Source organism: Carassius gibelio, chromosome B15 (assembly GCF_023724105.1).
Source record: "Carassius gibelio isolate Cgi1373 ecotype wild population from Czech Republic chromosome B15, carGib1.2-hapl.c, whole genome shotgun sequence".
Lineage (NCBI taxonomy): Eukaryota > Metazoa > Chordata > Actinopteri > Cypriniformes > Cyprinidae > Carassius > Carassius gibelio.
The window spans coordinates 6,170,214-6,194,535 of record NC_068410.1 but is presented as its reverse complement, the minus strand read 5'-3'; the positions used below and the strand labels follow the sequence as shown (position 1 = coordinate 6,194,535).

Here is a 24,322-nt window from a genome sequence, read left to right as displayed (position 1 = left end):
CCTGAATCACTAGGGTGCACCTATAATAAGTGTTTATATTCAGACTATTTTAGATTGCCTCGGGGATACCGCGGCGGAGTAACCCAGTACCTTTGTGATTCTTCATAGACATAAACAGAGAGAAGTAGTTCCGGCAACGATGTTCTTCCGCAAGACGCAAACGTTCGGTTTATTAACCGCTAAAGCGTCAAAAGTTCCCTACTACAGCTTTAATGTTCATGCACGAAAATTGGTACACAGGTGTCCGTGGCGACCCAACAAATTTCGACTATTTGCCATGAAAAAGGAAGTTGCTGTAACTCAGACATACAATGTCCAGTCTGTCCCAAACTTCACATGTTTGATAAGACTCCTGACCTGAACAGATCTACATTCCCATGTACAGTAATAGTCATAGCACCACCTGCTGGTGACAGGAAATATTTTGTGTTACACTAACTTTAAACATGCAGTGTCAAATCTGCACCAAACTTCACATATTTGGAAAGAGTCATAGCCTGAAGACATCTAAATGCCAGTATTCAGTTATAATCATAGCGCCACCTGTTGGCAATAGGACGTATCATGCAGGAAGACTGGCAGATATAAATGACTTTTTGACATATTTCACTTATATTTAACTTTAAATGCATATTTCTCGCCATTCACATTTTTACTAAAACCACTTGCTGGCGGTGAGCCCGGGTGCGGGGGCTTTTTCATCGCTGATTGCAGCTTTAATTTAAAATGTAATTAATTCCTGTGATGACAAAGCTGAATTATCAGCATCATTCCAGTCTTCAGTGTCACATGATCCTTCAGAACTCATTCAAATATGCTGATTTCCTGCTCAAGTAAAATTTTGTATTATTATCAATGTTGAAAAAGTTGTGCTACTTAATATTTTTTTGTGAAAAATGATTCTATGTTGAATACAAAAGTTCAAAAGAATAGCATTTATGAAAAAATAAATAAATGTCACTTTACTGTCACTTTTAATAAAATGCTGAATAAAAATATTCATTTTACTGACCCCAAACATTTTGAATGGTACTGTAATTATTAAACAAATCTAATAAACCCAACATATCCGTGAGCTCAAACAATCTACCACTTAAACCTGAATATTGTGATGTTGATCCAGGAACACATTGTGTTTGAAAATTAAGTATCATGCCATAAAATGTATGACATAAGATAATGTTGCATTAAAATAGCCAAAAAGATTTAGCCAGAGTTTCAAAACAGAAAAGATTGAGTCATTGATTCAACATTTCCACTCGTATAATGCAGTTTATGGCTGTATATTTTATTCAACCTCATTTGTATAAGTCATAAAAGTGCGGCTATCAAGGTAAGGAAGCAGAGTCATGAATGCCTGGATCATTTTAATGGCTTGGTTTTTCATCGTGTCAGCTGGCAAGCACAGAGATAGCGATGTCTTCTGTTTGGTTTGAGACTTTGAAGTCCTGATGATCCTCAGCAAAAGCCGTCTCCAGCACTAGCAGCAGAGACTGTTTGAGCTTCTTCTTGTACTCATCACACATGAACACGTAGAGAATGGGGTTCAGACAGCTGTTCAGAAAAGCCAGGCAGTGCACTACAACTTCTGTTTTTACTAAAACATCCTTAGCAGACTCACTCCACTGATTCTCCTTTGCACTTATGTCATAAAACTCGTGGATATGATAAGGAAGCCAGCATATAAAAAAGGCCAGGACCAGAGCTATAATGATCCGGTAAGACCTGAACTGCATCTTCTTTTTGAGGCTTTTGACTCGCAATCCGATACTTATATATGAAGATGCAATGACCAGGAAGGGGATGAAGAAGCCCACTATGAACCTAAATGTGACCAAAGACTTGTAGGATTTTATAGAAGTTGGATTTTTACAGTGTACTTCAGGCATTGCTGTTGCGTGATTGATGACTGCGGGGATGCTGCAGCTGATAGATAAAACCCACACAACCTTGCTGATGATTCTAGCTTTGCACAGGGTTCGATTGTTCCGACTCCACACAACCATCCATGTGCACAGGCATCGGTCCAGACTGATAGTCGTCAGCAGAAAAATGCTGGCAAAGATGTTTAAGTAAATCATACATAGGAGAAACTTCCATATGAAGTCACCAAAGTAACAAGCCAGCTTGCATAAGGCTAAAATGAATCTTATGAATAGAGTTAAGGAGAAGATGAAGTCTGCAATCGCCAAGTTGAGGAACCAAATGGAGTTGACAGTTGTCTTCATTTTGTAGCCGGTCACAAATATTACAAGCCCGTTCCCGATGAGACCTACGACAGAGATTGCCAAGTAAATGCATATTTCGAAGACTTTAATGCCCGAAAAGTCCTCTGCCTGCATGGTAGAATTGTCTGTTGTGAATCTGGTCACATTCTGATGTCCAAAAGTAGTTCCTGCTACTCAAAAACAAGAGAAAGTACAATAAGAGTTGGTCTTTGGAATCTGAATATTTTTTAATGGTCCATTTTACATGCAAGAAATATTTATACACCAGGAGAACATGCAATATGAAGCATAGTTTTGCATTCTCACTTACATCTATTCATATTTGCTTCTTTCTTTCTTTCTTTCTTTCTTTCTTTCTTTTTCTTTCTTTCTTTCTTTCTTTCATTTATTTTTAAAGAGGAATTCCACCATTTTCATCTAAAAGTTGGCATTTTATAAAATGTCAGTTTACAATAGGATTATAATAAAAATGTATTTACTGTAAAAACATTTAAATAATATTTTCACACTTTTTGCAATTGGAAAAAATAAAATACATGATGAAATTTTGAAAATGTGAAAGTATATTAAGCATATATTAAGTATATTTTATTGTTCATATTAAATGTTGCATAAAAGGCAGTAAATAAAGCAAACAAAATCAAGAAATAAACAATCAAGCAATACCAAGTTATAATGTAAAATAATAACAATAATTCAGCAGACACCAATTATACATAAAATACACAAATTAGACTCTTACTCATTTTCTTCAGTCTGTGTTGAAGCTCATAAAACCTCTTTGCATGTTCTCTTATCAGTTGATAAGACTTTTGCAGAAATCAGTTTGTGCAATTTTAAGTTCCTTTTAACGACGTAGGGGAAGTTGTGGCCTAGTGGTTAGAGAGTTTGACTCCTAATCCTAAAGTTGTGAGTTTGAGCCTAGGGCTGGCAATAACACACACACACACACACACACACACACACACACACTGTACTGGCTGTACTGTATGCCATGTCACTGAAAGAGCAATCTTTATTCCTCCATTCTGAACTTCCACCAATGAATCACGAATTCTGAGAGAAGTGTGTTGCCTAGGTTACACCACGTTATTGGTGAACATCTTAATTGTGTCATTTGCGTTTGAAAGAAGTTGATCTGAACCCACAGCATGCAGTCACAGGAGATCTCCACACAAGTGAAACAGACAATTGTTTGGCTTCAAAAATAAAACAAACCCATTAGAGAGATAGCAGGAACATTATGAGTGGCCAATCAACAAAGCAACAGTTTGAAAAGAAAGCACTAGTGAGCTCTGCAACATAAAAAGGCCTGGATGTCCATGACAACAGTGGTGGATGATCGGAGGACAGGAAGAAAAAAGTATGAACACTTGGAACAGCTCATGATCCAAAGCATAAAACATCCTCTGTGAAACATGCTGGAGCAGTGTGATGCCATGAGCATGCATGTCTTCCAGTGGCACTGGGTTACTGGTGTTATGTGATGACGTGACAGAAGACAGAAGTACCCAGATGAATTCTAAATTCTGAATTCATACTCTCAATTCATACAGTCAAATGGAGCAATGTTGATTGGGCGGCATTTCATAGTACAAATGGACGATGACTCAAAACACACAACAAAAGCAATATATATATATATATATATATATATATATATATATATATATATATATATATATATATATATATATATATATATATATATATAAACAAATAAATGCTACCTTCATAAAATACACCTTTATATGACAAATAATTTCTGGAATCATTCTAAATGTACATTTTCACCCAGTTAGGGAGAATATTAAAAATATAATATTCTTTCAACAGGCACCATTTATGCATAAAATATACAAATTAGAGTTTCAGTTTTTCATTTGACAGTGAACAACTCTTTATAACTTCCATTTTACTTACTAAAGAGTGATGGTGGGAAGGAGTAGGTGGGGAAATTTAATGACTGCGCAATGTTAAGTTCTATTTCTGCAATCTGATATTTCACCCATTAATGCTAAATGCAAAGAGAAGTGTGTTCCAGGTGAAACTATATGGAAAGATATTATCCTTTGACACCAGACATCAAAAGAGAGGCTTTCACTAGACAGGTAAATTCCAGAGATTTATTTTTGAGACACTGACTTCATTGATCACAAGTCTGTACATACACAAACTATTTTAACTACTAAGAGATTTATTTTAGTAGTTTTCTTGTATTTGCTGCTGGTCAAGGAAGCACTGGGGTCTTTTGCAATCTTTGTGATCCAGAAAGTCTAGATGTTCTTCGGCAAAAGTCATTTCCAGCAAAAGCAAGAGAGACTGTTTGAGCTTCTTCTTAAACTCCTTACACATGAACACATAGAGAATGGGGTTCAGACAGCTGCTTAGAAAAGCCAGGCAAATCACAAAAGGTGTTGTTTTAGATATTACTTCTCGAACATTGGCATTCTGCTTATTCTCCACTGTATTTAATGAAATAAAACACAATTTGTGAACATGGTAAGGGAACCAACATATGAAAAAGGCCAGAACCAAAGATATAATAAGACGGTAGGACCTGAAATGCTTCCCCCTTGAGCGAAGGTTGACTCGCACTACAATAGATATATAAGAAGATGCAATGATCAGGATACAAATTCTTCTATTTTGGAATTTCTCAGTGAAAAAAAAAAAAATAAACCACATAAAATATTGACGAATTCTGCATCATGTCTGATTCATTCCAGTAACCTATATTGCAGTGAATTATAAACAGAGATGTGTCCTTGTTTTAGACAAGAAAACATTGTATAATGCTACATGTTGTTAGTGTTTTTAGGTCATTGTTTTGTGGATGTCAAAGTGTGTTTGTCGGCTGTCAACCTTTGCTAGTGTTCTGGAAGAATGAGTTGATTTGAGAACTGAAGAGAGTGTTTTGGTAGTTGTAGTGCGTTTTGAATGTGAAATGAACTGCTTTGCCAAGCTGAAAGTTGGTTAGGAGAACTGTGTGAAGAGTTTTGTAAAAGTGACCTAAGTATTGAGAAATGTGTCCTAGCTCTAACTGTAAATGGAATTTGCCACAGGTTATCTTCATTTGAAGTGTAGGAACATCTACAAGCAATATGAATGCTCCTGAACTCAATTTAAATTGTCCCAGATAAGGGTTTGAATACTTATGCAATGGAATCATTCAAGTTTATTAATTGTAATAAATTTGCAAAGATGTTAAAAGCCTGTTTTTTGAAAGTGAAAGTGACATGGCCAAGTATGGTGACCCTTACTCGGAATTAATGCTCTGCATTTATCCCAACCAAAATGCACACACAGCAGTGAACAGCATCACACCCCCCACCTAAAATCCCTGCCAGTAAGAGGCTCGAACCCACAACCCTTGGGTTACAAGTCTGATTTTAGTATATATATATATATATATATATATATATATATATATATATATATATATATATATATATATATATATATATAGTGTGTATGTAATCAAAACTGCTTCAGAAATGTAATTCTCTCCTCACAGACACCCTGCAGATTATGAAATATGATTCTGAATCAGTTCTCTTTCTGCTGGATCTATCTGCTGCTTTTGATACCGCTTTGATTTCCCACCTCCATATGGAATTCTGAGAACTCATCTCTTTCGCAAACATTTTACTGCATTCTAACTTTAAAAGAAAACAAACACAAAAAAACCCTCCTCTCACTTAATGAATTCCTTCTGGCTCTAATTGTACTGATCTGAACAATGTCTGATCCTTTTGAAACAAAAATATATTGCAGTATATTGGAAAATATCATGTAATATATTAGGCATATATTCTTATATATATTCTTTTTTTCCAATATATTGCAATATATTGAAAGCGGCAATCATTTGTATATTTTGCAATATATTATATAATATATGTACTGTATCATCAATATATTATTAAATGTATTCAAATATATAAAATATTAGAAAATAAAAAGGGTAAATAATATATTACAATATATCACAATATATTTTAAGAAATATATTGGTAAATATATTTTCCTTTCTTAAGGGAAAATTGTATTGCAAGCACTTCCTGTGTCTATTTGCCTCCTTATGATGAATCATTCACTGTATTCTTCAATTGTAAGTTGCTCTTGTTGAAAGTCTATGCTAAATTAAGAAATGCAAATATACATTTTGTTTTTAAAATTAATATCCAGCAATCATTTTGAATAATATTGGAATATTTCACAAATGAAATTCTTACCCATTTTCTGTAGCTTGGTATTGTCAGTGCTCACAAAAACTGGCAGCTGGAAACAGGATCTCTCCTACTTATTTGAAAAGCAAATGCATGTGAATGGATGATGTTGCGTGTGCACTGCGTGGTTGATTTACTAAGAATAACTGCATGATTTGACAGGGTATTTTTCTTTGACCTATATATATATATTATTTTTAGTTGTTTATTACCCCTTCTGTTAACAACACTTTTTGTTTAGGTTATGGTTCCTGGAAACGTTATTGCGTCCCTATAGCCACGTTTCTATAATTAGTATTTTTTTCCCATACATATATAACACCTTTAATTTATTTTTCATTGCTTGAATCATTAAACATATTTAGAAGGTGTATGTGTGTGTGTGTGTGTGTGTGTGTGTGTGTGTTTATTGGCATTGTGTTCAGAGAGTCGAAACTCTAGTTGTAGGCGACAGTCTGGTCAATCCATCGGAAGAGATAAGACACGCGGGCGTAGACGGCTGCAGCACGAACAGTACTTATTATTATTTTTTATAATAATTATGCTTTAAATGTTGTACATATGATGGCGAAATCACTTTGATGAAGATGATTTTTTTTTTACAATTGATTCTAATCTTCAAAAATGACTTTGTTGTATGATTTATGTCTTTTTATTTCACCCTTCAGATTAGACTATAGAACTGTAGTGTTACTTGTTTAGGATTCAAAATGTTATCTGCTTTTAACGTATGTCATTATGTCCTTTATATATTAGACCAAAATGTCAAGTTTGCAATTATTATACCAGCAAACTCAAAATTGGATTAAAACTGAACAAACTAGGCTATAAATACTTTGTACTGTAGTACAAATAATAACACATCACAGATCCTGAAGAAACGGTAACAAAAACACAGTGACAGAAATGTCAGAAATAGCAAGACTTAGGTCTCTGCAGAGCAAAAGTGGGCGTTTATCACCATGTGGTTGTTTTAAAACTGCTGGGTGTTTCTGAATCATGCAACCTAAATGATCGCCCTTACCCAACCCCACCCCTAAACCTAACGTCACTATTACATCAACCAATCAGGTATCATGGTGTAAAAACATCTTGATCTAGTAACTCCCATTGCTTTCCTTGGAAATAGCATATGGGTCTGTCACGTGATTAAGGAACGACTCGACCCGAATGACTCATTAGATGAATTAATCAATTCTCCTTCCGGCTCGGACTGCATTGGTTTAGCGTATGGGTCTGTCATGTGATTAAGGAACGACTCGACGCGAAAGACTTATGAGATGAACTAATCAATTCTCTTTCTGGCTCGGACTGCATGGTTCAGCGTATGGGTCTGTCATGTGATTATGGAATAACTTGAACCCGAAGACTTGAGCTAATCACAGACTGAAGACCCAGGTAAAGAATGAATTAATCTTTTCTGTATTTTATAGCATTTTAGTTTTGTATTGTTTGTAGTGTGATCAACATTTGCGTAAGTACTAGATGTGTCGGTGAAGTAACACGTAACATTTGATTTACATTTTGCTAAAATGAACGAAATGACTCGAAAAAAGATTCGTTCATTTTGATGAACGTGACTCAAAAGTCAGAGTTGGTAAAATGATCCGAACTTCCCATCACTACTTTGCACATGCATGAGAATTTACATCTGATATGGTTTCAGAAGTAGGTGTGGCAAAATGGCTCAACAGCACCACCTATTCTAAAAAAAATCAGCAGCCCTCGAGCTATGTTTAATGTACATGCATGAAAATTGGCACACACATGTAAAGTACCAATACCTACAAAAAAGACTCTTGGAGCAAAATCCGAAACCCGACAGGATGTCAGTTATTTTAATTTTTATGAACAAATTATGTGTATTTTTTGCAATTTCCATGTATTTTAACAAACTCCTCCTAGAGATTTAGTCAGGTCAAGACCAAATTTGGTATGCCTCATTTTAAAGGCCTTTGCAATGTTAAATTGTGACGATCTTGAGTTTTCGTTGAGGGGGTGTCCGACAAATTTTGACGATTCGCCATGAAAGAGGAAGTTGCTGTAACTCAGACATACAATGTCCAGTCTGTCCCAAACTTCACATGTTTGATAAGACTCCTGACCTGAACAGATCTACATTCCCATGTACAGTAATAGTCATAGCACCACCTGCTGGTGACAGGAAATGGTTTGTGTAACACTAACTTTAAACATGCGGTGTCGAATCTGCACCAAACTTCACATATTTGGAAAAAGTCATAGCCTGAAGACATCTAAATGCCAGTATTCAGTTATAATCATAGCGCCACCTGTTGGCAATAGGACATATCATGCAGGAAGACTGGCAGATATAATTTACTTTTTGACATATTCCACTTATATTTACAACTTTAATTGCATATTTCTCGCCATTCACGCTGGCGGTGAGCCCGGGTGCGAGGGCTTTTTCATCGCTGATTGCAGCTTTAATTTCAAATGTAATTCATTCCTGTGATGACAAAGCTGAATTTTCATCATCATTTACTCCAGTCTTCAGTGTCACATGATCCTTCAGAAATCATTCATATATGCTGATTTCCTGCTCAAGTAAAATTTTGTATTATTATCAATGTTGAAAAAGTTGTGCTACTTAATATTTTTTGAAAAAAATGATCTATGATGAATACAAAAGTTCAAAAGAATAGCATTTATAAAAAATAAATAAATGTAACATAAATATCTTTACTGTCACTTTTAATAAATTGCTGAATAAAAATATTCATTTTACTGACCCCAAACATTTTGAATGGTACTGTAATTATTAAACAAATCTAATAAACCCAACATATCCGTGAGCTCAAGCAATCTATCCTTTAAACCTGGATATTGTGATGTTGATCCAGGAACACATTGTATTTGAAAATTAAGTATTATGCCATAAAATGTATGACATAAGTTAATGTTGCATTAAAATAGCCAAAAAGATTTAGCCAGAGTTTCAAAACAGAAAAGATTGAGTCATTGATTCAACATTTCCACTCGTATAATGCAGTTTATGGCTGTATATTTTATTCAACCTCATTTGTATAAGTCATAAAAGTGCGGCTATCAAGGTAAGGAAACAGATTCATGAATGCCTGGATCATTTTAATGGCTTGGTTTTTCATCGTGTCAGCTGGCAAGCACAGAGATAGCGATGTCTTCTGTTTGGTTTGAGACTTTGAAGTTCTGATGATCCTCAGCAAAAGCCGTCTCCAGCACTAGCAGCAGAGACTGTTTGAGCTTCTTCTTATACTCATCACACATGAACACGTAGAGAATGGGGTTCAGACAGCTGCTTAGAAAAGCCAGGCAGTGCACTACAACTTCTGTTTTTACTAAAACATCCTTAGCAGACTCACTCCACTGATTCTCCTTTGCATTTATGTCATAAAACTCGTGGATATGATAAGGAAGCCAGCATATAAAAAAGGCCAGGACCAGAGCTATAATGATCCGGTAAGACCTGAACTGCATCTTCTTTTTGAGGCTTTTGACTCGCATGCCGATACTTATATATGAAGATGCAATGACCAGGAAGGGGATGAAGAAGCCCACTATGAACCTAAATGTGACCAAAGACTTGTAGGATTTAATAGAAGTTGGATTTTTACAGTGTACTTCAGGCATTGCTGTTGCGTGATTGATGACTGCGGGGATGCTGCAGCTGATAGATAAAACCCACACAACCTTGCTGATGATTCTAGCTTTGCACAGGGTTCGATTGTTCCGACTCCACACAACCATCCATGTGCACAGGCATCGGTCTAGACTGATAGTCGTCAGCAGAAAAATGCTGGCATACATGTTTAAGTAAATCATACATAGGAGAAACTTCCATATGAAGTCACCAAAGTTACAAGCCAGCTTGCATAAGGCTAAAATTAATCTTATGAATAGAGTTAAAGAGAAGATGAAGTCTGCAATCGCCAAGTTGAGCAACCAAATGGAGTTGACAGTTGTCTTCATTTTGTAGCCGGTCACAAATATTACAAGCCCGTTCCCGATGAGACCTACGACAGAGATTGCCAAGTAAATGCATATTTCGAAGACTTTAATGCCCGAAAAGTCCTCTGCCTGCATGGTAGAATTGTCTGTTGTGAAACTGGTCACATTTTGATGTCCAAAAGAAGACTCTGCTACTCAAAAAAAAAAAAAAAAAAAAAAAAAGAGAAAATACAATAAGTGTTGGTCTCTGGATTCTGAATATTTTTTATGGTACATTTCACATGCAAGAAATATTTCTACACCAGGAGAACATGCAATATGAAGCATAGTTTTCCATTCTCACTTACATTTACATTACATTTACATTTAGTCATTAAGGCAGACGCTTTTATCCAAAGCAACTTACAAACGAGAACAATGGAAGCAATCAAAAACGATACATTTTCCCAAAATCTTTGTTTGCTTTGATGTGAATAATGTTGGGAAAAAAAAGTAATCTAAAGCAACTTAACATAAGGCAGCAACATAAAAAAATTTGAAATAAATAAAGGGGTATGAATACAGTGCTTTATATACTTTTATACAATTTTAGCTGATGATTTTGCAACATTCTTCACAGTCAAAACTAAAACCATCAGCAGTCAGTTTTCAGCTCTTCTCAACCAGAAACCTCTCCCCTCACTGAATAACTCCATCCATCCTAAAACCTGTCCTTTAGACCCAGTCACCTCACACCTTCTTTAAGCAATCTCTCCTACACTCCTAACTGCACTCACATACAAAAAAGACATATTTTCTTACAAGCATTTTCCCCACTCAGGTGACCCATCTTCCCAGAAAACCACACTGCAAACCCCCGAAAACTTGTAGACAATTACAGACCTGTCTTTCTCCTTCCATTCATAGCGGAAACACTTGAACGAGTTGCTTTCAACCAGATATCATTATTACTTTCATAGAATAAATAACTGGAAGCTAACCAATCAGGTTTCAGAAGTCACCACTCAACTGAAATGACATTACTGTTGGTCACAGATGCCCTACAGATTGCGAAAGATGATTCTGAATCAGTTCTCATTCTGCTGAATCTATCTGCTGCTTTGGATACTGATTTGATGGAATTATGAAAACGTATCTCTTTCGCAAGTATTTTACTGTATTCTAACTGATCTGAACAATGTCTCAAACTTGTATTGCAAGCACTTCCTGTGTCTAAGTGGCTCTTGATAAAAGTGTCTGCTAAATTAAGAAATGCAAATATAAATGTTGCTTTTAATATTGAGAACAAACAACTATATTGAATTATATTGGAATACTGCACAAATGAAATTCTTACCCATTTTCTGTAGCTTGGTATTGCCTCTACTTATTTGAAAAGCAAACGCGTGTGAATGGAGGATGTTTGATGTTCAATGCGTGGTTGATTTACTAAGAGTAACTGCATGATTTCACAGGGTATTTTTCTTTGTCCTATATATATCTATCTATTTTTAGTTGTTTATTACCCTGTTTATTACAACACTTTTTGTTTTGGTTATGGTTCCTGGAAACGTTATAACATCACCATAGCCACATGCTTCTATCATATATCATATATATATATTTACATTAATTCATACATATATAACACCTTTAATTTATTTTAATTGCTCGAGTCATTAAACATCTTTAGAATGTGTGTGTGTATGTGTTTTTTGTTCTAGTTGTATTTTTATTGGCATTATGTTCAGAGAGTCGAAACTCTGGTCAATCCATTGGTGGAGATAAGACATGCGGGCGTAGATGGCTGGGGTGCGAACATTGCAGTGTTGATTTGACAGGGTATTTTTCTTCTATATAAATAAAAAAATTTTGTCTGTTAACAACACTTTTTATTTTGGTTATGGTTCCTGAAGAGGCTATTCAATCACCATAAACACACGCTTCTATAATAAAAAAATAATTAATGCATATATAACACCTTTACTTTATCTTAGTAATTAAATGTCTTTAGAATGTTTGTGCTTTTTATTACTTTTTATTGGCATTATGTTCAGAGAGTCGAAACTCTAGTTGTAGGCGACAGTCTGGTCAATCCATTGGCGGAGATAAGACACGCGGGCGTAGACGGCTGGGGCACGAACATTACAGTCGGTGGTGCCCCAGGACACGATGCCAAACTGATACCAAACACCTGCGCTCTCACACACCAGAGGACCACCGGAATCACCCTGTAGTTGATAGACGAACCCATACAGACACATCAGGACAAAAGCACTGTATATATACATAAAAATATGAAGGTATCTGTCTTCACACACCTGGCAAGAGGAGACACCAGAGGCTCCAGCACAGATCATAGCATCTGTGATTCTGCTCTGACCCCAGTATTGCTTGCACTGAGCAGGACTCATAAGGGGCAGCGCGGTCTGCTGCAGGATACGAGGACTTGCTGTAAAAACAAAGCAAACAGAAGAAAATCAAACCACTATGTGACATTTTAGAAGTCATTTGAAAGTTTTGAATGATGATGTTAAATTTACAGGTGGTTCCAGTTTTGCCCCATCCAGTTGTGACGCAAAGAGTGCCAGAGGGGATACTGGCAGTGGAGGAAGCCAAACACACAGGAGAGATACGGGACGTCAGCTGGGCTGGAGAGGACAGTTTCAGCAGAGTGATGTCATTGTTAAACGTATTACCGTTGTAGTAAGGATGGGTGATAGCCTACGGTGGGAGGAAAATAGATTGTGTGAAGTTACTTCATAGGTTTTAGTCATAGATGGTCTGTCTGATTTGATGATTAAATATTATATTTAAAGGTTTTGAGGAAATGATTGACAAGCTTTCAAAGTTCAAAAGATTCTGAGCTGATATCATTAAAGTGTATACCTTGGCGATGCTCATGACTTGAACAGGCTCAGCGCTGGAGCCGCGGTCATGCTCTCCAAGAATAACATAGTGATATCCAGCCCTAGGGTAGGAGGGAAAAACAGGAAAAGTTGAAAATAGAAGCACGTTAAAGAATCAGTATGTTAATGGAGTGAAACTGTATCAAAGTTGTTACCTTACACCGCAGTGGGCAGCAGTGACCACCCAGTACTGGTTTATCAGGGATCCTCCGCAGAAATGGAAGCCATTGGATTGCTGGTGCATGCATTATTAAATGTAAATGATTTCACTTTGGGTATGATGAACACTGCTGGGAACATTACGTTTTCCATGCATCTCAACTTATACATATTAAATGATAAGGAACCTTAAAAAGTTGAATTAAAACTAGTAAAAGTTACCTGGAGAGAGACCTGCCATGGCCAGGAGCCAGACACTGCATTCTCTCCATTAACAATTTTGTTGTAGCCGCTGATTACTGGCTTAATGGAAGGCACTCCACAACCTATATAAGTTCATGCAAAAACATCTAACAACTGTATGCATAATAATGATAGCAATTATAATAAAAAATAATAACATGTAAATGCTGTAAATTATGCTTTAGAGTATTTCATATCTTCAGGTTGACACTGTTTCCTACTACTCTCATTGCAAACTTCGAAAACTCACCCACAGTGGAGGCCACCAAAGCAAAACAGCTGATGATCCAGAGCATGGTGGAGACAAGTGCCTGAAGTTCTGCTGCTGTTCCCACTGGGTCTCTCTCATGCTTTATATCATACCCAGCATCTGATAAAACTGGGAATTCATCAAGATGCTTCAATGCAGCTGGTAGGATCTCAGAGCTCAGGAACGTTCATATCTTGTTTAATACAGTCACGTGACAGAAAAGTATGTTGAAATATTGACAAGAACAAATGGGTCAACTGAGAAAGAAAAAAGTCGGCTTCCAACCTTTGTTGAAACATTTTTTTTCCCTGAATACATTCAAGTGTAGGTATTGAAACACCTGAGATGTTATTCTTTCACCTGTAAATATTTAACCTTAGGTTAAGATACAGAAAAGAAAATGTAAAAAGATCTTTTCTCCTTACATGATAAATATATATATTTTTAAATACTTTTTGTTTATTGTTCAGGATGTTTTGTGGTTGTTTAACACTATCAATCAATGCAAAAAATGTTTAACCTTTGTGGATTCTAGGAAAATTCCTAGTATGTTAGTGTTAGTATAAAGTGTTACTCACTTTAATGACACTCTGGGAATGCTCATAGTCTGCACAGGTTTTGTTTTGGAACCATGATCATGCTTTGGATACAAGGACAATACAGACAAGCAGACAAGTGTACAATATATTTTCTCAATCAATGCAAACATGTAATGAATAGCTTTTCAAAAAGCACTGGAAATATACAGAAGTGCATAAACAGACATGACTTAACAATAAAGATCTTCTGCTTTAGATTTAACTAATTTAACACACTATGTACTTTTAATATAAAACCAAGCACTAGATTAGGAAACCATTGTTATACATCCTAAAAATCATTAAAGTCATTCCAAAATGGTGAAAGGTCTTGCACCATTTGTTTGCAGATGCTTCTTAGTTTGATTTCTTCCAGTGAACCCAAATCAGTATGCTTGTGCATTGTACCGTAGAGTCAAGGCATACTATGAGCTTGAGCTACCATTTTGAGCTTGATTAGTTTGATTAATTTTGACTATAAATACTGAACCTCTTGGCTAGTTTAGCACATGAAATCACAATTATGGAAAATACTTTTGACTTAACAGTTGTCCAGAAGACAATTCTGAACACTCTCCACAAGGATAGTAAGCCACAGAAGGTCATTGCTGAAAGGGCTGGCTGTTCACAGAGTGCTTTATCAAAATATATTCATAGAAAGTTGACTGGAAGGAAAAAGTGTTAGAAAAAAGGTGCACAAGCAACAGGGATGACCACATCCTTGGGAAGATTGTCAGGAAAAGTCGATTTAAGAACTTGTGATAGCTTCACAATAAGTGGACTGGAGCCGGAGTCTTCACACTCATACGTCCTCAGGAAAATGGCTACAGCTGTCACATTCCTGGAACCAAGCCACCCCTGAACCAAAAAAAAACATCAGAAGCATTTCACCTGGGGTAAACAGAAAAAGAGCTCAGTGGTCCAAAGTCCTCTTTTCAGATGAAAGTAAACTTAGCATTTCATTTGGAAATCAAGATCTGGAATCTGGAGCAAGACTGGAGAGGCTTAGAATCCAAAGTCCAATTTGAAATTTTGAAGTCAGTGATGATTTGGGGAGCTGTGACGTCTGCTGGTGTTGTTCCATTGTGTTTTATCATGTCCAAAGTCAATGCAGCCATCTACAAGAAGATTTTGGAGCACTTTATGCTTCCATCTGCTGACAAGCTTTAGCACCTGCCCACAGTGCCAAAACCACTTCTAAGTGGTTTGCTGACCATGATATTACTGTATTTGATTGGTCAGCCAACTCACCTGACCTGAACCTTACAGAGAATCTATGGGGTATTCTCTGGGGTCAAGATGTTAAAAAACATGACAAATAACAAATTCTGGGGTGAGAATTGTATTGAAAAATGTGTCCATTTGTCTCTGTGAGTTGTTTACATCAAAAGTTATGCCACTTTATAACATATTTAGATTTTTCGGGTTTGGTGCAAAGGGTTAAAAATTAAGCATTTTGGACATTATTTCAGCTTGGTACCCAATTAAATCTTAAAATAGACACTTGAATTATAAAGAAATAACAGGTTGTGGAAAAAAAATCACCCTATGTGCTTGAGAAAACGAAAAAATAGTTGATCCTCTACACAACTTTGGCCATTTTTTGCTATTTTTGTCCGGAAATAAGGTCAATATGTTGTCAAATGTCAAAAATAACCATTCCATTAATTTCCTGGGGTCAGAATTGTATGGGAAAATGTGTTCAGTTGTCTCTGTATGTTGTTTACTTCTAATGTTATGCCTCTTTCTATATCATTTTTAGATTTTTCGGGTTCCGGTCGGGTGCAGCAAAGGGTTAAAAAAGAACCCTTTGGGACATTATTTCAGCTTGGTACCTGGAAGATTATGAAAATAGACACTTTAAGGATTTTAAAAAATCCGGTGGCATAAAAAAAGCCGGGGGGTGCGCGTGGACCCCTATTTCCATCTAGACTATCTGTGTAATGACATGGGTATGACACAGGTATTACAAGGAGAGGGTGACTTATGAGGACATAACCCATGTCCCCATTGTTCAAAAGACTTATAAACCATAAAGAATTAGTTGTTGTTTTTTTTTGAGAAAAAAAAAATGCACAAAGTTTCCTGTGAGGGTTAGGGTTAGGGTTAGGGGTAGGGTTGGTGTAGGGCCATAGAACATACAGTTTGTACAGTATAAAAACCACACACCAATGGGATGTCCCTACTTTTCACAAAAACAAAAACAAAAACAAACACGTTTCTGTGTCTGTAACCTCTAATAAATATTTTCATGAAAACTCACCCAGAGTGGAAGCCACCAAACCCTAGTTAGAAGATAATGATCCAGATAATGTTGTACACAGGCACGCAATGTGTTACTGTTGTTCCCATTAGGTTTCTCTCCTGCTTTATATTCTCTCTAGCATTTAATTTTGCAATTCATACAGATGCTTTCACGCAGTTGAGAGGAGCTCAGGAATGTTTGTATTTGACATATGAGGAAAACAAAACAAAAAAATCCCAGTATTCTTTTCCTCAAATGCCAGACTGTAGTAGGTGGGTCAGCCAAACAAAAACAAAAGGGATATGACCAACCTTTCTTTTCTTTCTCCATGAATGCATTCAATTGCAGAAATTAGAGTGATGCATATGAAGCAGGCTGTTCTGAAATGTTCTGAAAACTTCTAACAGACCTTTAGATTCCTTCTAGCACGAGATGAGACACGAGAAAACATGAGACAAGATATTGAGGAAATAAAACGCTTTATTTTTAATTGAGTCATACAAGAAACACTGAATGAATTAACTGTAAAGCAGAGGTGTAGAAAACTCTCCCTGTGGAATAATAATGAATAATGAGTATAAGAGCTAACTGAACAAGTTACAGGTAGGTATTTTGTTGTAATTATAGCATGACTAACTTTGTAACCATTAAATAATAGCATTCTGATATAATTATGAATCTGAAATCATGATGCTAAGTTCATATGCTAATGCTGTTTCATGAGTGCCATATTGCTTTGGTCACAAGCTATAAGTTGGTCTCATCTGGCACATCTGACCAATGTGAGTTGATAAGAAGCCTGTTTGAGATGCAGCAAGTTGATGTAAATCAGATTTGGAGTTGGTTTCTGTCTATGTGTGAGCCTAAATGTTCTGGTGTCAAGTTTAGTCAACTTCCTCAATGGTAGGACCAGAGGAGGATCCACTTCCTGCCCCTCCAGGAAATCCCCCAGGCATTCCACCCGGCATTCCACCTGGCATGTCACCAGTGCCCTGATAGAGCTTGGTGATGATGGGGTTGCACACTTTTTCCAGCTCCTTCTGTTGGTGCTCATACTCCTCCTTTTCTGCAGTCTGTGGCAAAATACATAAAAATAACCGTCTTGGAAGATGCTCTAATGCTCTTAATCCAGTGTTTCCCATCCCTTTTCCTGGAGGCATACCAACAGTATTTTCCAATTTTTTCTAATTTAACACACCTAAATCAGCTCAGCTCATTGGTATAGACTCCAGGTCCAGAAACAGATGGGTCAGATAAAACAGACATGCCAAATGTGTACTGTTGGTGTACCTCCAGGAACAGGGTTGGAAAACACTGGCATACACATAAGCTGGTTTGACTTCCCCAAGGTAGGAATATCAAATCAAATTCCTTCAATTAAATAACCATACCTGAAATTTCATAAACAAATTGTAACTGTAGATTGGCATGCAAGCTATGCAGTTCTTGGTTGTTACCTACCTGGTTTCTGTCCAGCCAGGCTATGACCTCATTGCATTTGTCAATTATAGTTTTTTTGTCATCTGCACTGATCTTGTCCTTCAGCTTGTCATCCTCCACGGTGCTCTTCATGTTAAAGGCCAGCGACTCCAATGTGTTCTTGGCAGTGACCTTCTCCTTCTGGGCTTCATCCTCTGCTCTGTATTGGTCAGCTTCCTGTACCATACGTTCAATTTCTTCCTTGCTCAAACGACCTAAAAGCAAAGATTAGTAAGAAACTCACTGTGAAAAACAGAGACCATTTTTGATCTTCAGAATCAAGTCGATAAGTATAAAGTCAACTTATAATTCAAAGTCAGGGCAAGATATTTTACCTTTATCATTGGTGATAGTGATCTTGTTCTCTTTGCCAGTACTTTTGTCCACTGCGGACACATTGAGAATGCCATTGGCATCAATGTCGAATGTAACTTCAATTTGTGGCACACCACGAGGAGCAGGAGGGATACCAGTCAACTCAAATTTGCCAAGAAGGTTGTTATCCTTTGTCATTGCTCTCTCTCCCTCATATACCTAAGGGTAAAAAAAACAGGATCGTTAAATCAGACTCTGATTAGCTGAAATGACTTAACTATCAACATTTCTATCAACATCTCAGTTGTTTCAAAGACATTCCTAGTCCATAGTCCAGCATACTATATGTGGTGTTTTGGACGCTGGTTTGTTGGTGCCCCTACCAGGCCTAACAAACTTTCCTTACAGACCTTAAACAAGCTTTTTTGGTGAAGCAGTTCCATTCATTCATTATAATTTTTTATTGCTGGTGAACAACATGACTATGAGGGCCCACCAGCTAGATGTGCACCAAACCACCTTGGAAATGGATTCTGGTCTGAGAGGCAGGGAAAGAAGGCCAGGAAAGTATGGGTCTACAACACCAACTTTCATTTACCTGGATCAGTACACCAGGCTGATTGTCCGAGTAGGTGGTGAAAGTCTGGGTTTGCTTGGTGGGAATGGTGGTGTTCCTCTTTATTAACACAGTCATGACACCACCAGCTGTCTCAATGCCCAGAGAGAGAGGAGTGACATCCAGCAACAAAAGATCTTGGACGTTCTCCGATTTATCACCTGCTAAAATGGCTGCCTGGACAGCTGGTGAAATTTGAGGAAAGATTAGTATGTCATACAGTAAAGGCAATTACTCATCCAAATAGAGTGAAAATTAAACCTCTTACCCGCTCCATAAGCTACTGCTTCATCAGGGTTGATGCTTTTGTTAAGATCCCGGCCATTAAAGAAGTCCTGAAGCAGCTTTTGGATTTTGGGAATGCGAGTGGAGCCACCAACCAACACGATATCATGGATCTGCGCCTTGTCCATCTTGGCATCCCGCAGAGACTTTTCCACTGGCTCCAGTGTACCACGGAAAAGGTCGGCATTAAGCTCCTCAAAACGTGCTCTGGTGATGGAAGTGTAGAAGTCGGCACCTTCATACAGAGAGTCAATCTCAATGCTGGCCTGCGTACTGGAGGAAAGGGTGCGCTTGGCACGCTCACACGCTGTCCTCAGGCGACGGACTGCACGTTTATTGCCAGTGATGTCTTTCTTGAACTTGCGTTTGAACTCTGCAATGAAGTGGTTGACCATTCGGTTGTCGAAGTCTTCACCTCCCAGATGGGTGTCTCCGGCAGTAGACTTTACTTCAAAAATACCGTCCTCAATTGTCAGAATGGACACGTCAAAGGTGCCACCACCCAAATCGAAGATGAGGACATTGCGCTCAGCACCAACCTGTAGAGAATTTTGACCATAAAGCAACTGTTCAACCCTTTAAACCTTACTGTGCTGAAAGTTAATCTGAGATGCTGGACAACAAAAACTAGATGCAACTTCATTGAACCATCATTACAAGCCAGTTTAGCATGTTTACCAACCTCATCTATTTAACTATTCATATTTAAACCACTGAACTAGGTAAAATACAGCTTAGGATATCTCTATACCTTTTTGTCCAATCCATATGCAATGGCAGCAGCCGTTGGCTCATTGATAATGCGGAGGACGTTAAGGCCAGCAATGGTTCCAGCATCTTTGGTGGCTTGGCGTTGAGAGTCATTAAAGTAAGCAGGCACTGTAATGACTGCATTTGACACTGGCTGAAACAACAAGATCACATCATCATTAGCATGATCCTTATCCTGCATATATAAAGCGTTCAAACAAGTTATCAGTGGAGTGATTATTAATGAAAGAGTCTTAATTATAATTACTGTTCTTTGTTTAAAAGTAATTTTGATTATGAAGAAACAATGCATGCTTTCAGGGACATTTTTTTTGTAAAAGATGCAAGTTTGGAAGCAGTACAGTTGAACAAGAGTCTGGCTGACAATAACGATTGCAATCAAGTTCACATACTTCCTGTAACTGGCCTTATCTCCAAATATCTCTGGTACAAAGTGGGGGTATAATTCTGCACAAAACAAACTTCTGTCTGTATTAGAGATTGTTGAAACGTGTGTGGCAGAATCAGATATTAATCTGTGGTCAATATAGAGAAAAACATTTTACTGCTGGCACCACTAAAAGATGAGATGTGTGGAGCTGTGTTTGCAGAACCTTTGATCTTGTGCTGCAGAGAAATGTTAGTGTTCACCACATCACGTGTGTTTCTCTGTTTTGGCTTGGCATGTGTTAGCCTATCCATTATAAATTATGAACAACTCTCCTCACTTAGCATTGTTCAAAGTTCAGAGAAAGGTTTTAAATGTTGTAGTGCAAACAAATATGGCGGTCTACAAATATATATCGTCTCATAACAAAGGATGTTACTTAATAAATGGAGTACACAACATTGTACAGTATTTTCAAAATGTCTATCTCATCCTCATAGCCTAGCCTTTTTTTTTTTTTTTTTTGCAAAGTTTATGACCATGTGATCTAAACGAAGATATGCTGTCCATAGCATATCTAGTCATCTATATATGCTAGAATGCACGTTATATTTAAAAACAAACTGGCCTGAAAGGGTCCTAAAAATAAAAGTGCTTTTGCATAGTTTTATTCACCTTGCCCAGGTAAGCCTCAGAGATCTCCTTCATCTTAGTGAGGACCATAGAGGACACCTCTTCAGGGTAGAAGGACTTTATCTCTCCTTTGTACTCCACTTCCATCTTGGGCTTACTTCCATCATTGATTACCTTAAAGGGCCAGTGCTTCATGTCAGACTGAACCACAGGGTCATCAAAGCGTCGACCAATCAAGCGCTTGGCATCTGTTCAACCAATAAGATGCATGCAAAAGACAAAATGATAACAAAAAGAAGCACTGCTTTAAAAACTGCTGTTGGTTGCTGCTAACAAAAACTTTACAGTATGTACACTTGACTTTTAGTATTACAATTAAATTAACTACACTGCCATCTAATGGAGAAAAGTAGCATAACATAAGTGTTTATGTTAATCTTGCATTCTTTTCCCTAAGAAAAAATTTGAGCTGCCTTACCAAACACTGTGTTGTTGGGGTTCATGGCTACTTGGTTCTTTGCGGCATCTCCGATCAGTCTTTCGGTGTCTGTGAAAGCGACATAGCTGGGGGTTGTCCTGTTCCCCTGGTCATTGGCGATGATCTCCACCTTTCCATGCTGGAAGATTCCCACACAGGAGTAGGTGGTGCCCAAATCAATACCCACTGCTGGACCTTTTGACATCTTGCCTGGACCAGATGACCAATGGTGATTTTAGTTAAGTATTAGAAAAACTGTTTTATTGAAAATTACACAAAAAGAATGTTAACCACACTGTATAGGCCTATGTGAGTTTACAAGTTTACATCTTATTTATAAAGTCCTGTTTATATAAAAATAGTGCATCCAACAATGCCATTGCATGCAACAGCACTACCCGGCATTTCGAGGCAAAATGCACCACAGTGAAAAAATATAAAATTCTATATTCTGTATATATATATATATATATATATATATATATATATAGAGAGAGAGAGAGAGAGAGAGAGAGAGAGAGAGAGAGAGAGAGAGAGAGAGAGAGAGAGAGAGAATTAAAAATATTGCATATTCAACCTGAATAAAAATAATAGGTATCAAGATATCTTATATCAGTAAAAATATTAGCCAGTATTTTAAATAAAATAGGTGTAGAGCGAATGGGGCAGGTTTCCAGCTCCAAATTTGTTCTGCAGTCATGCCACCCTAAGCTGTCAGCTGCTTTAGAAAGCACTAGATTGCCTGCTTGGCTGCATGCCATGACTGTGTGTAACAGCCACTGTGAGCTCAGTGCACACTGCTTACTTAATAATACTTATTAATAACTTGTTAATTCATTATAAAGACTGAATATCGTCTTCTTTACTGTTAACAAAACATTTTGAAAATCAAAACCAAGCAGGTCGGTATACAAGGGGGACCTGGAAGTTTTAGTCCTTTGCAGAGCAAATCAAATGAAGGATTTTAGGAAAATTAGAGGAGAAAAAACAGGGCTGACAAAGAAACACACAAAGAGACAGAAAGAATCTAGTGCTGAATGGGTCATGTGGCTTGCAAGATCCACATGATTAGCTGTGACTGCATGTGTAGCAGAGGTGAGGGGGCAAAATTAGTCTGTAGTTCTCGGAATAAGGGGTCACGCATACATACAGATACATTTTTGCCGTTTTTTTTATTACAAAACTAAAACTTTCATTATAATAAATATAATTTATTAATTGCCCTGGGATGCACCTTATAAAGTTTTTACAATATATTATTGAATTTATTTTCCTTACAAGCATCTAATTAAGTGTTCATGATATATTATTTAATTGCAAACAATTATTTTGTTATTGTTATTTCATATAGTTTTGATTGCTTGATCACTGTTCTAAAATGTGAAAAGGGCAATAACAAAGAACCAGTAGGTGTGTCTAAACAGTGTCCTCCATGCATAAACGCTTTTCTCCTTCTAGCGCAGGGGTTTTCAAATGACTCCTGGCACTTCCCCAGAAAACTTTGGATGTCTTCTTTACCCATTCGGACATCAAGTTTCTAATAATAAACTTAAGTCACTGAAGTAAAATGTTTTTCTTCTTGGAATTCCTTCCTGGTGCCACACTTATCACATTGTAAGTTTAGTGTGGGATTTGGTTTAGAACATGCAACATCTCTTATTTGTAACAGTTTGCACATTAGAAACAAAAGAAAAAAAATATTAAAGCAGGACTTCCAAACCAGACAAAATCTAAACCAGACAGAAGCAGACACAACAGACCGCCCAGCCAGGCTGATTGCAATCAAGCTTCAAAGAAAACTTTTACCTTCCTGGAAAAGTTGTATTTGTGAGGTAATGAAATGTAACGTGTGTCCTTTCTCTAAGCACGCGGTCTGCCCTCGGCCAAAGCCCTGCTAAAGCTCGTCCTGGTGCCTTTTGCACTCCTGCGCTGCTGGACTCAGAGGCAGAAACCCTGGACTCCTCTGTGTATATAGCCACGGCGGCCAGAGATTCCAGCATGAAGTCACCTGACCCCACAGCGCAGAGAAAGTTCCAGGCTGCAGATCTCATGTGCTCCAGCCTTGCCAGCTAAATGTCTGCCATTCAGAGCAGGCACAGAGAGGTAACAACCAACTGCTAACACCAGGGCAGTGTAACACACAAGACACTTGTTTTCATTCATGGGTTATTCAGTCTTCATCAAGTATGACACAAACTCAATAAGTGCAGTGTCCTCATCTCATCTTTTGTTTTTTTATTAAGAATTTTAAGATCTTTGTGTGGTGCATTTTGCCTCAAAATGCTGGATAGTGCTGTTGCATGCTAGATAAACACATGCTCTCATGAGATAAGTTCACCAGACAGTGTTAAGCACTAAAACACTTATGAATAAGACATTCTTTAATCCAATCCAAGTTTGTCCAAAACAGTGCTCTCAGTGCACATGCTTCTAACTTTGTATATTATATTAGGCACTAAGAATAAAAATCTTGACCTCCAGATAATGTTGGTAAGCAACTTTAGGGGGATGCATTAATTATTTTAAGAGCTGGTTTTGATTATATTTTTGTAAATAAGTTACACATTCAGATTGTAACAAAGTATTTATTATACATCAGAGATTATC

At 37.2% G+C, this 24,322-nt stretch overlaps 3 protein-coding genes across 4 annotated transcripts; all 3 read right to left on the bottom strand.

Moving 5' to 3' along the window:
• Window positions 1-1,360: 1,360 nt before the first annotated feature.
• On the bottom strand, window positions 1,361-12,268 carry LOC127972850 (C3a anaphylatoxin chemotactic receptor-like). Of its 2 annotated transcripts, XM_052576678.1 has the most exons (2): window positions 9,927-12,268; window positions 1,361-1,725 (listed from the first exon to the last, which is right to left on the bottom strand). In XM_052576678.1, exons 1-2 carry the CDS (start codon window positions 10,541-10,543, stop codon window positions 1,392-1,394), a joined length of 951 nt encoding a protein of 316 aa, XP_052432638.1. In that variant the 5' UTR covers window positions 10,544-12,268; the 3' UTR covers window positions 1,361-1,391. The 2 variants fall into 2 exon arrangements, with proteins under 2 accessions (XP_052432638.1, XP_052432637.1); XM_052576677.1 differs by lacking the exon at window positions 1,361-1,725 and having other exon boundaries at window positions 9,469-12,268.
• Window positions 12,269-12,422: 154 nt separating this feature from the next.
• Window positions 12,423-14,115, bottom strand: LOC127972851 (chymotrypsin-like protease CTRL-1). Its single transcript, XM_052576679.1, has 7 exons — window positions 13,949-14,115; window positions 13,678-13,781; window positions 13,452-13,531; window positions 13,277-13,358; window positions 12,931-13,111; window positions 12,709-12,839; window positions 12,423-12,618 (listed from the first exon to the last, which is right to left on the bottom strand). Exons 1-7 carry the CDS (start codon window positions 13,992-13,994, stop codon window positions 12,457-12,459), a joined length of 786 nt encoding a protein of 261 aa, XP_052432639.1. The 5' UTR covers window positions 13,995-14,115; the 3' UTR covers window positions 12,423-12,456.
• Window positions 14,116-17,233: 3,118 nt separating this feature from the next.
• Window positions 17,234-23,690, bottom strand: hsc70 (heat shock cognate 70). The gene is made up of 9 exons (XM_052576428.1): window positions 23,522-23,690; window positions 21,716-21,925; window positions 21,280-21,485; window positions 20,218-20,370; window positions 19,450-20,005; window positions 19,164-19,366; window positions 18,586-18,784; window positions 18,233-18,465; window positions 17,234-17,844 (listed from the first exon to the last, which is right to left on the bottom strand). The coding sequence occupies exons 2-9, from the start codon at window positions 21,918-21,920 to the stop codon at window positions 17,656-17,658; spliced, it is 1,944 nt and encodes a 647-aa protein (XP_052432388.1). The 5' UTR covers window positions 21,921-21,925; window positions 23,522-23,690; the 3' UTR covers window positions 17,234-17,655.
• Window positions 23,691-24,322: the final 632 nt, after the last annotated feature.